This window comes from Vollenhovia emeryi, unplaced genomic scaffold (assembly GCF_000949405.1).
Source record: "Vollenhovia emeryi isolate VEMERY1.0 unplaced genomic scaffold, V.emery_V1.0 DF939141.1, whole genome shotgun sequence".
In the NCBI taxonomy this organism is placed as follows: Eukaryota; Metazoa; Arthropoda; class Insecta; order Hymenoptera; family Formicidae; genus Vollenhovia; species Vollenhovia emeryi.
The window spans coordinates 1,163,445-1,174,628 of NW_011967225.1; the positions used below are offsets into that span (position 1 = coordinate 1,163,445).

Genomic DNA, 11,184 nt, shown 5'->3' on the forward strand with positions numbered 1-11,184 from the left:
TCATGGGCACACGGTGCTCCACAGCTGACTCGTCCGACGGCGAATCGCGCGCCCCAATGACAGGCCTCGTTTTCCAGGAACAAAAATGGCGTCCTCAGTATTCCCCAGGATCCGCGCGCTCCCATTGGACGTCGCGCGTATCCTCGTACTCCGACGCCTGTCAGTGGCCGGCGGCGAGGAAGGGAGAAAAGTCGAACGGGCGCGAGAGAGAGAGAGAGAGAGAGAAGGCGAGCGAACGCAGCGGCGCGTCGCAGTCAGTTTTTGCAGGCGCGGCGCGATAGGTTGTTCTCGCACGGTCCCTCTGGGTACCTGGGGATCGCCCGCGCACGACAGCCCGACGGCCTACTACGAGGTAGGCTCCTTCGTCCCCGAGGAGTCCGTCCCGCACCCCGTTTCTCGCCGTAGACGCGCGCGCGCGGCCGCGTGCTCGCTCGCGCGTACGCGCACGCATACGTGGACGGGATGGCGTCCACGAAGAGGAAGCAGGACGAGAGGAACCTGAAGACGCTCCGCGAGCTGGTCTCGCAGCCGGGCAACAAGGAATGCTTCGACTGCAACCAGCGCGGGCCGACTTACGTCAACATGACCATCGGCTCGTTCGTCTGCACCTCTTGCTCTGGTATGCTGTAAGTAGCTCCGGCTCCGAACTACTCGCTGCAATGTCCTCGTCTCCCCTCTCCCCCGGCCCTCCTCGCCGCCACCCCCCCCCGTCCCCGTCCCCGTCCCCGCGGACGGTTCCCGGATCGCGTGTTCCGCGCGCGGCGCGGGTACCGTTCTCGCGTTCTCTCCCACGGCGCGGCGGCGTGACATTGGGCAAATGTCAGGCCCGCCGTCCCGGACGACGACGGCGGCCTGGGATCCTGGCCCGAGGATCCACCACCCGGCCGATCTCTCTCACTCTCTTTCTCCTCCCCGGAGTGAACCGCGACATTCGGGACACGGGGCCGCGGTATCCGCGCGATCGATGGTACCCGCTATATAGCCGTCTCGGCCCCGCGTTCCAAATCCTAGTCCTGGCCGTGACGCGTGCGGCGGCGGCTATAAATAGGAGGGAGAGGGAAAACCCGCGGCGCGCGCGCGCGCGCGAGATCGGCGAGGGGATCGGATCGGATCGACCTGGCGATCCTCGGAGATGCCGTCCCATGTAGGACGCGGCCCCCGCGCGAGAATCGCTCCGGGCGACGTACACGTGTAACAGGCCTCCGCTCCCGTGGGCGCGCTGCGTCGCGAGACGCGAACAGGAGGAGGGAAGAGAAGGAGAGAAAGCGGGGGAGAGACCGTGTGCGCTCTCTCTCTCTCTCTCTCTTTCTCTCTCTCGCGCGCGCGGCTCTGAGTCATCGCGTTGAAACGTCGGCGCGACTTCCACAGCCAGGAAGTCGGCCGCTATCAGCGACGTCGACGTTTTCTTTGTGCGCAGTTCTGCTTATCAGCTGCTCGAAACGTTACACCCGGGGACGAAAAGAGTTGTAAGAATGCAAACTTTGCCGGCCTTTCGTCTCCTCTTCCATTATCGCGCTCTCTCTCTCTCTCTCTCTTTTTCTCTCTCTCTCTCTCTCTCGTTTCCTCGCCTCTCCTTATTTCCCTGCCGAGGAAGCCGCGCGATCGCTCGCGCGCGACACGCCGAGCGCCGATTATCGACTCCGCGCGCTCCTCAATCGGCCGAGAGTCGCATTGCGCGTTTGCGCCGCGCCGCATTGCACTGCACACGCGCGCACGTGCGGATTTTTAAATCTCTCGTTAGACGGCTATATCTGGGTCCTACGACGTATTAGGAGCACGCGAGCCTCGTTATTATTCGTCACGGAAACTTAACGATTGACGTCGAGCGGCACCGGGGGTGACGCGGGGCGAGCGTGTCCCCGGAGCGGACCGCGGCGCGAAAAGAATCGCCCGTATGACGTAATTACAATTGCTAAGCGCTCATTGATTTTCCGCGAACTCCCCTCCGCCGCCCCCGCCCTCCCCTCTCTTTTTCTCTCACTCTCGTTTCGTACCGCGGAGCAAATGATTTCGAAGTCGATCGGCATAGAAACGCCCGCTTTTCAAATTCCACGCTCGCCGCTCGACTGCAAACCGTCGGAAAGTATTTGGCTCTCTTTTTTTTCCTTCGTCTTTTAAGCGCACGGGGGAGAGCCACAGGTATTCTCGCGTGAGTCGCGTCGCGTCGGCGAACACGAGATGCTGCTGAATCCGACGTTTGCGCTTGGTGCCGCGCGAGAATCTCAATCTACAAGCACTCGCGTCGCATTTCCAGGCGAGGGCTGACTCCGCCGCACCGGGTAAAGTCCATTTCCATGGCGACGTTCACCCAGGACGAGATAGACTTCATAAAGGAGCACGGCAACGAGTACTGCAGGCGGATATGGCTCGGCCTGATGAACTCCAACTCCCCGCAGAACCTGGACACCAAGGACGAGCAGAAGATGAAGGACCTGATGAGCGCCAAGTACGAGCTTAAGAGATACTACCTGGACCCGTCGATCGCGAACCAGAACACGGTGGCGCAGCCGAGGCCGCAGTCCGCGAGCGCCGTCCCGAGGGTGCCGAACTCGGGGACGTCCACGACGCTGCCCGCGCCGGTCGGCCAGAAGCAGGGCGGCGCGGACGCGATGAACAACGCCAACAGCTTCTCGACGGACTTCGTCGCCGACTTCAGCAAAGTTCCTGATCCCTTCTGCCCGGCGGCGACGGCGCCGGCCGGTCAGTTCGGCCACCAGCAGCCGTTCGCGCCGCAGCCGTTCTTCGCGAACTTCGACAATAATCCGGTCTTCAATAATTCAACGAGTGAGTACCGCGGGCTGCCTCCCCTCATTATCTGCCTCCCTAAGTCGCAATACCGAAGCCGAATCGCCGACGACGCTCGTCTTATAATGAACAATTTTATTATTGAGGTATGGAAACGTCCGCAATGTTTAATCAGGTCGGTGGGAACGGCACGTTGAACATGAATGGGACGTACGCGCCACCCTCGGAAGATCGTTACGCGGCACTTAAAGACTTAGACTCGCTGATGAAGCAAACGCAATTGAAGGAGGAGACAACTGGCACCTTGTCCGCGCCAACATGGAACACAAACAATTCGAATGGTGAATATCGTTTGCGGGGTCACCCGGTAAAGATAAAACAGTACCGTTTAGTTACACGCCTGTGTCGTCCGATTAACGCGAGAGGAGGCGTCGGAGTACACCAAGTTTCTCAATTGCAGCACCAAACGCCACGTGGAGTATAGGAGTAAATAATCAAACGCACGTCATCTCGAACCCCTTCACGGGCGGTGACTTGTGGCGGCCGTCTGCGAACGTAGTCAACAATAATACTCAGCCCTTCGATAGCTCTCTGTGCAATCCCGCGAATCCGTTTAAACCGACTCAGTTCCCTGTAAATAATGGTAAGATATCACGAAGATGCTAAAATTGCCCGCACTCTTAAAGAGTGTGGGCTGTTGTGTAACGTTCGCATCTTATTTTTGATTATTAATTTATATTTTTATCGTTGGTAATGTTTATATGTATTTTCCAATCACCTTCAATTTGGGAAGAACTTTGGAATCGCGAGCGCTAAAGAAGAAAAATATTACGTTAGACTAATCGTCAGTGACTTCAATTCGTAGCGTCGTTGGTGTTTCGTGGTCTCCTATTGGGATACATTTTTCAGATTCGCAATGGATAGGCATCGGCGCACCTAGTAACGGAGATGTACTCCAATTAAGTCAACTCATGACACCGCTAGCGAACAAAGTGTGGCAACCGACGGTATCGGCATATCATGCAAATCCATTCATGGTAAGCCCTAACTTTGTTTGAATTCTCGTGAGCAAGCGCGATGCTTAACACAGTTGTCGTCGTTACAGGTGGGTACGGGAGTGAGCAACATGACAAGGAATTCGAACAACCCCTTCTTATGATTATGTACGCGTAAGCTTTTAATGGAGTTGCGAACAAATAATGCGAACTAAAATATGTTTAGATTAGGCAAATTGTTATATGGTGACCTTATTGGCAGTTAGTGCCATTAACTTTTATTCCCAGGAGCACCAATCTCATATCTATATGAATAAAAAAAAATAATACTTTTATTTATGAATATAATATACACGTTAATAAAGATTAATATTTGTTACTAATCGTGAATGTTACTTGGCGATACTTCCAATTTCTCAAATTCTCAATTCGGCACAACTTCTCAAGTAAGACGAATCTTTTTTTCTCTCTCTTCTTCAACATTTCTTTCAACGATGTACCTAGAAAAAAATGAATTCTGCAACGCAGCAATGATAATGTTAAGTTTACCGTAGCATAAACAGTTCGAAACGTATATGTACTTGTATTATAGCTGTTACCGAAATGGACGAAGGAAATACGTCGAGAGGATTACATTTTGTCTTATGCACACTTAAATACAGTTTATTTACTTAAAAACTTCTAATATAAATACAAAATCACAAATGAACACTTAGTCTTTGTTATAATTCAATACCAATAGCTCTAGAGTAGAGATCCACTTAATCGTTCATAATTGCATGATAATTAATTATTACTTGATCATTACACTTGCAGTCTATATTATATGCAGTTGTAATATATTATTAATCGTAATAACAGTCGGTTCGCGTTTTACAATTACATATGAATATAAAGATAAGCCTTGTGTTGTCAATTAGCTCACGTAGCTGCCGTATTAATGTTTCTTTGTTCGTTTGCTGAGTAGTCTGGAAGCTCCGAGGAGTGTAATACGAGTTACCGATTCACTTAGAGTAATATAAATTATACCTCACTGTATAAATGGTGAAAACAATCGAGAAACACTAATATATGAGTAGACCAATTATATTAATTGTTATTGTATAAACGTACGAGAGATGTGTGATATCGATATTACTAGGCAGGCGTCGCGTATCTTGACGATACATCTGAAAGCGCATGGACTGTTTCCTTCTTCATGGCACGAATTCATCTAGCAACCGTTGCTACTGGCATTGCCTTTTGGTAGTGGGCGCACCAAGTATAGCTTTTCTCCCTGCTTATTGGTGTAGATTGGGGCCCTCTGATAATGATCTACAAGCTGATCTAGCGTGTGGAACTTCCTCTGACCGATGCAGTATAGCGCTCCTTCCACGTGTACCCTAAAGTGCTTGTTACGTCCTGGCGCTTTCAAGGATACCGAATAGTCGCCCATCTAAAAATTGGCAATAATTAGGGCGATAAGCAACGAGATTATTCTCGTTATACTTGCTTTATACAATTAATTCAGAGCAGGTTTTTAATTAGCTGGAAATTTTTAGAGTTTAATCAAATCTGGAATTTTATCACAGTGCAAGCAAACATTTTATAAATAAATAAACAAAAGGGCCAATAATGACGAGCTGTACGAGGCGACAATGTGACAAAATTATATTTAAACAATCATTTAAAAGAAACGAACGTTTCGACTGTTACAAAGTCTTCATCGGTGCAATAAAAAATTATATACGCGGATAAATAAGAGTAAACGCAGAAATGTTCGAGAGCAAAGTTTCCGACTGGGAGATCGGCTGATTTTGCAGCGAAAATTTACTTAGAACAGACCTGAAGGCCTCCGACTTAATAGTAGCCGCTGTACTCACGTTGGTTTCACTATCCCTGATTAGGAAATCCCCGTCGTGGCCGTGTTGATTGAGCAGCGTGTCGCATTGCGAGCGTGTAATACTACCGTAGTACCAGGGCTTGCCGACGAGATGCGGCCGATCGCCGGGATCCGGCCTCCGTTCGAGGGAGTCCCCCTGGCTGATCTCGCTACTCGTCATACCGCGCTCGCGGTACGGCTGCGTCAAGTACTCGCTGAGCTCCTGGAGATAATTGCGCGGCACCAGTCCAACCTGTCCCTGACTGTTTCTCGCCTTGTACCACTCGGGGTCCGCCGGTGGACGGTCGAGGATCTCGAGGCGGTCGCCCTTCTCGAACGACAGCTCCTGGTCGTTGTTGGACGAGAACGAGTAGAGGGCCACGACGATGTCGAGCACGTTCTCGGCCATCGCGTACGTGTGCAGCGTGTCGTCGGCGTCGCCCTCCTCCTGGGTGTAGTTCGACGGGAACCAGCCGGCCTGGGTGCCGCTCTGGCCCCGCCACCAGCCGTCATTGCTCTTCTCGAGTATCAGGATCCTGGTGCCCTTCACGAGGGACAGCTCGTCCGCCTGCTGCGCCTGGTAATTGTACTTGACGACCGCGGTGCCGATCGCCTCGCTCGGATCGGCCGGCAGACGTCGCGCCATGATGGGGGACTCGACCGCCCGGGACGGCGAGTTACTGGATGGCAGGGTCTTGGAGCCGGAGCCCTTCTTGACCTTCTTCTTAATACTATCGAACAACGAGGGCTTCTCCTTCTTAACATAGTTGCTCGGCACATAGCCCGCCTGTCCTCTCGCGCTCTGCACTCGCCACCAATGCTTCGAATCGTCCAGCAACAGATAGCGATCGTTCTTACGTAAATCTAGCTCCTGAGCACCCTGTGCCCCATAATCATATTTGGCGACAACGTAACATACGTCGTCCTGACTCGTCTTGCCTGAAACGTATCACGGCTATTATCATTGCACATACCGACATATAATGATTATGTTAGATTAGATCCTACTTTAATCAATTACTTGTTTAATGATCGCTTAGTACACGTGATATTTGCTACAACAACTTGACTATGAATTATGAACCATCAGTTCTCAACTCGAATGTTCCGTAATTTACGAATTTCAAGAAGGTGGACACACGAGACTGAACCAAACTTACTTAATCACCACACAAATCACTCTATGTCTGCTCATAGAAACAATAAATATATATATATATATACTTTCGAAGTTTACACAAGTCACAGACAATACAAGATTAATTATCCAAATCGCAACAATCCAATTTGAAAAGTCGAGTGGCCAGAGAGACAACGAAAAAATAAGAATATTCTCAAGGAAATAAAATTTACCAAGGTAGCGACAAGGGCGAGTCGCGATCGAGGTAATAACTTTACGTAGACCTGACGAGAGAACTGAATCGATATGATAATCAAAAGGAAAAGAAATTTACATACAAAGCAAAAAGCGTACGAAAATAAAAACGTACCATGCTTCATGGCTGCCATGTGCGTAAAAATAAATACATATATATATATACGACGATATATATGTATTTAGATTTTGTATGTACAGCTCTGAGTGTGGCGTGAGTAGCTGCTACTCACGTACTACTTCAACAAATCTTAAGTCTGCTTGTACAGAGTCGACGGCGTGAGTGCAGCAGGCATTCATTATTTAGTTTTGCAGTTTTTTTGTTTTGTTTTGTTCAGTGCTGATGCACCTGCTGATTTCTTTGGTCAGAATCCATCGTTCTCAAGGGTAGCGCAAGCAAGTGCATTACCAACACTTTGGGGGGAAAACAAAATTAACGATCATTAGCACGAGATCATCAGATGGACGGAGTATAAGACTTCATTTTTACTAAGGCCTGCGCGCCCACGACGCTAGAGCCTGGGCCCCAGGTTCTAGTTCCGCGAAATGCGTGGCCAATCAGCCCGCGGCTTTTATGGAACGGCTACGCACTTCTCGAAACTAGAACTTGGGCACCAGGTTCCAGCATCGTGGACACGGGCCTTCGTGGTACTTAAAGAGCTATGGCACGTCATAGAGCGCGAGTTGCGCATCCCGGAATGGCAGTTTGCGGCTCTCCACAGAGTTGCGAGGCCGCTGGCAAAGTTTTAATAATTTTACAAACTGAGATACTTGTCACAGCAATGAACATTCATGCCGGTGCACGTAATTTTTAGTCCAAGTTTAGAATTGTACGAAGAGCCTGGGACAAATTTTTCTCTCGCGGTGGAAACGAAGTAATACCGGCCGATGCTTTAACGACTCACTCTATGGCATGCCTGTTTACTTTTCTAAAATCTTTATTCCTCTATGTATAAGCATGCAGTATATTCTATCGAGAATAACAACAACCGTGTCACAGCAAACAGACGCCGCGGTACAATCGTTTAAACCCTCCGTGTCCGGTTCTATCACACAATGCAGATTAACTTTAATCTCGGTTTAACTTGTTTCTCTGTAAGGCCCGGTTTCGTCGCTCAGCTCTATCTTAATTTAACTTATTCTCTTTCTAAGGGGGCAGTTAACCCTTTGTTCCACGTTTATTTTTTCTAGTGAATATTACTTTGCGAAACTTGTCACCGCGGAGTTTTTGCGGTTGCTGATTACGAATCTGATGTTAAAAATACCCCGAGACCATGATCTTGAAGTGTACGTTGTTACAGGGCAAAATTTTTATGTAAACGACATAATTCTCTAAAAACGACAATTTTTCGGTACACATTTATCAGTAACTAATTATTTGTTTAAGATATAGCTCTAGAGAAATTGATTTCTTAGTTAGAGGAACCTTCTAGCGGTCCAGTCCTCTATTACGAGATGGTAGGTTTCCAAATTCAATCACAAATCTTTTCTTCGCAACGATTACACGATCTGCCAATCAATGTTCCACCGAACAAATTTCACTCCAAGGGCGACAAATTCATGGCGGAGCCAACAGATGGTGCCTGTTAATTTAGCAGAAACCCCGCTATCTCATACTAGGAGCCTGTCCCATATAATAGGGGGACTTTCCTCTGCTAAACACGCTCAAGGAATACGTGAAAAATTTGATTCATTGAAAAAAAATCAACTCGACCGAGTGCCGCCGGGGTAACACTGTGCAGCAAAGGGTTGGAAGAGACGAAGGCTGAGTGAAACCAGGGTCAAAATTGGAGGGGGCCCAATTCTGGCAACTGGAGGACGAAGGTTGAACCGAGATTGAAACTAATCTACATCGGTGCAGATGGATATTAGCAGGCGACTCGAGAGGCGACGATTAATAACGTTATAAACCAGTTGGAAACTGCTATAAGCGACGTGTACAAATCAACGGCCATCATACCGCCTATTATGTTACTTCAACTGAGTGACAGTTATGCTAATATAATAATAATACTTCTATAGAGAGCGCATAATCTATCAGAGTGCTATAATACAAACGTATACGCATGCGGTAGACAAATGTGCTACTCTACTTGTGCTAATAAATGTAATCCGACGGTCGGCGCGAGATTAAATTGTAACTAACATATTTATCCAATCCAATCTGATAGGAGATACGTGTACAGGGTCGGTCTAACAGTCTAACGACTTTTTCCGTGCCAAACGGAGAACCGAGAGAAACTCGGTAAACCAAGTGTACGCGACGCCGATATTTCCCCACTTTCTGGTTATTCACGAAAGATCTCGGAGTGCACTTCTAACGATGCACTTTGGATTAACTTGATCTCGGTTCAGCCTGCTCCTTACCTCTTTCCAGTTCTAAGGCCCGCTATTCTGAATCCTCTTTTACCGACAAAAGCGTTTCTAATGCGTGGAGCAAGCCGGGCGTAAGGAGTAAGAGAGAGTCGCAGCCTTTAGCTCTTGGTGTAGGGAAGCTAAAATGCAGGCATAATTTTTAAAAGATCTTATCACCGGCCGATTCTCATTCGCCGAGAGTAAGCGTAAGAGCTCAAGTAGGAGAGTAAGCAGGAGTAAGAAATAAAATTGATTTACGTCCTTACTCCTGCTCCTTACCCGAGGCTCACTACTCCATGTACTGCAGACGTCGCATAAAAGTGGCTTGCAGCCAATCGGGGAAACTTATTGGCCACCTTTACAGACGCTTTCGTCGACAAAAGAGAGTTCAGAATGCAGGGCCAGAGGATTTTTTCCAAATTGGCAAAATTTCTCTTAGAAAACGACAAGAAGATCAATGTTAATCCGCACTGACGGAGGCGCGAGAGGAAGGAGAGCACCCGGTGGCGACGATCCGGAGGCTCGGTCAGGCTTGTCATTCTTGAGCGACGATTCGTCAGCGGCGGTGCAGCTGTGCTCTTATCCGGATCCGCGCTCCGCCTCGGGGCTGCGAAGCCGGCCACCGTTCTCTCCTTCCTGTCGCGCGAGCGTCTAACGAGGAGCAACGAGAAGCCGCGGGAATGCGTCGGTGTCGCGCGACCGCGCGCACTCGCGAGACACAACCTTCGCGAAGGCGCCCGGCGAGAGACGCGGAAACCACCCGCCGGCGAGCCCGTGCATCGCCGCGAGGAGGAAACGTCGGCCGGCCGTGGCGACACCGACCACTCCACGCGAGAGCGATCGTCTGCTCCTCTTCCTCCGTCTCTCTTCCACGCGCGGAGGAGAAACGGCCGAGCGACACGACACAACCTATATGCGCTTACGGGATCGTGCAAGGAGCGCAAGAAGCGAAACGGGCGAACGGACGGACGCGAGCGCGCGCGCGCACGCCGGTCGGCCGTGCGTCGGACTTACCGATTTTTAAACTTGACATATTCCTGCATAAAGACCTTTTGGGATCTTACGTCGTTACACGGCTTGTTTTCCCCCACCCCGAGCCGCAGCCATGAACGACTGGAGCGTACCTACGTGCCGGGGGGGCTCGTGCGTGTCTGTCGTCTCCCCTATCGCTCTTTCTTTCTCTCTCCTTATCTCCCTGTCTTTCCGCTTTCTCTCCCTCTCTCTCTCTCTCTTGTTCTATTCCTTGTGCAACTGAACGGGAGCGGGGAGTCAGGGAAGGAGCGCGCGGTGAGTGCCGCGTTCCATCCGCTTTCGATCGTCGCCGTCGCCGTCGTTCTCTCCCGTGGTCACCGGGCCGAGGGCCGCGCGAGCGGACGCGATCTCCCTCACGCGGAGCCGCCCTTCCTCCACGCCACTTCCCGTACGCGCGAGACGGCGACTCGAAGCGATGCTGACGGCACCGATTCGCCACACATTCGCGGCCGCGCTCGTACGCGACCCCTCCCGCACGAAGAACAGACCCACCCTTAGGCCGGCGGTGCACCGAGGATATACGGGTAGAAGTGCAGCCCCCTCGGTCTCCCCGGCTGTCCCGCACGGTAGGCGCTGCGAGTCGCCCGCCGCGCCACCTCGCGGCGAACGAGCTCCGTAACGAGCGCCTTAAAGGCCTGTGTCCATGGCGCTAGAACGTGGACCCATGGACCCATAGACATAGTATATCTAGACTGCTGGTTGGCGGAGTGGGGGTAGAGCTCACGTAGAAAAGGATGCACTCTGTTTCGTGTCTGTGCGTTCTCTCTCGCACACGCGAAAAGAGGGGATAAGGGGAAGCAGTTACTAACCTGTTACAGGTT

At 50.6% G+C, this 11,184-nt stretch overlaps 3 protein-coding genes across 4 annotated transcripts in view; 1 reads left to right on the top strand and 2 right to left on the bottom strand.

The window, feature by feature from the left end:
- The window catches only part of LOC105567002 (46 kDa FK506-binding nuclear protein-like), an 8,073-nt gene extending 7,443 nt beyond the window's left edge, over positions 1-630 (bottom strand). Inside the window, exon 1 of the mRNA XM_012021491.1 lies at positions 577-630. The gene's annotated coding sequence lies outside the window, so the exon portion shown is untranslated. The remainder of the gene's footprint in view (positions 1-576) is intronic.
- On the top strand, positions 17-4,449 carry LOC105567001 (arf-GAP domain and FG repeat-containing protein 1). The gene is made up of 6 exons (XM_012021490.1): positions 17-626; positions 2,255-2,784; positions 2,892-3,086; positions 3,206-3,388; positions 3,655-3,782; positions 3,851-4,449. Exons 1-6 carry the CDS (start codon positions 463-465, stop codon positions 3,902-3,904), a joined length of 1,254 nt encoding a protein of 417 aa, XP_011876880.1. The 5' UTR covers positions 17-462; the 3' UTR covers positions 3,905-4,449.
- On the bottom strand, positions 4,386-10,964 carry LOC105567000 (cytoplasmic protein NCK1). Of its 2 annotated transcripts, XM_012021488.1 has the most exons (4): positions 10,346-10,963; positions 7,092-7,390; positions 5,603-6,540; positions 4,386-5,175 (listed from the first exon to the last, which is right to left on the bottom strand). In XM_012021488.1, exons 2-4 carry the CDS (start codon positions 7,108-7,110, stop codon positions 4,954-4,956), a joined length of 1,179 nt encoding a protein of 392 aa, XP_011876878.1. In that variant the 5' UTR covers positions 7,111-7,390; positions 10,346-10,963; the 3' UTR covers positions 4,386-4,953. The 2 variants fall into 2 exon arrangements, with proteins under 2 accessions (XP_011876878.1, XP_011876879.1); XM_012021489.1 differs by lacking the exon at positions 7,092-7,390 and having other exon boundaries at positions 10,346-10,964.
- Positions 10,965-11,184: the final 220 nt, after the last annotated feature.

What these genes read in the sequence shown, in the direction of transcription:
- LOC105567001 (XM_012021490.1), top strand. Translation starts at nt 463, where the DNA reads ATGGCGTCCACGAAGAGGAAGCAGGACGAGAGGAACCTGAAGACGCTC. An exon ending in TCAGTTCCCTGTAAATAATG is followed by an intron (nt 3,389 to 3,654) that starts GTAAGATATCAC and finishes TACATTTTTCAG; the next exon opens with ATTCGCAATGGATAGGCATC. An exon ending in ATCATGCAAATCCATTCATG is followed by an intron (nt 3,783 to 3,850) that starts GTAAGCCCTAAC and finishes TCGTCGTTACAG; the next exon opens with GTGGGTACGGGAGTGAGCAA.
- LOC105567000 (XM_012021489.1), bottom strand. An exon ending in TCAGGGATAGTGAAACCAAC is followed by an intron (nt 5,176 to 5,602) that starts GTGAGTACAGCG and finishes GCCAATTTTTAG; the next exon opens with ATGGGCGACTATTCGGTATC.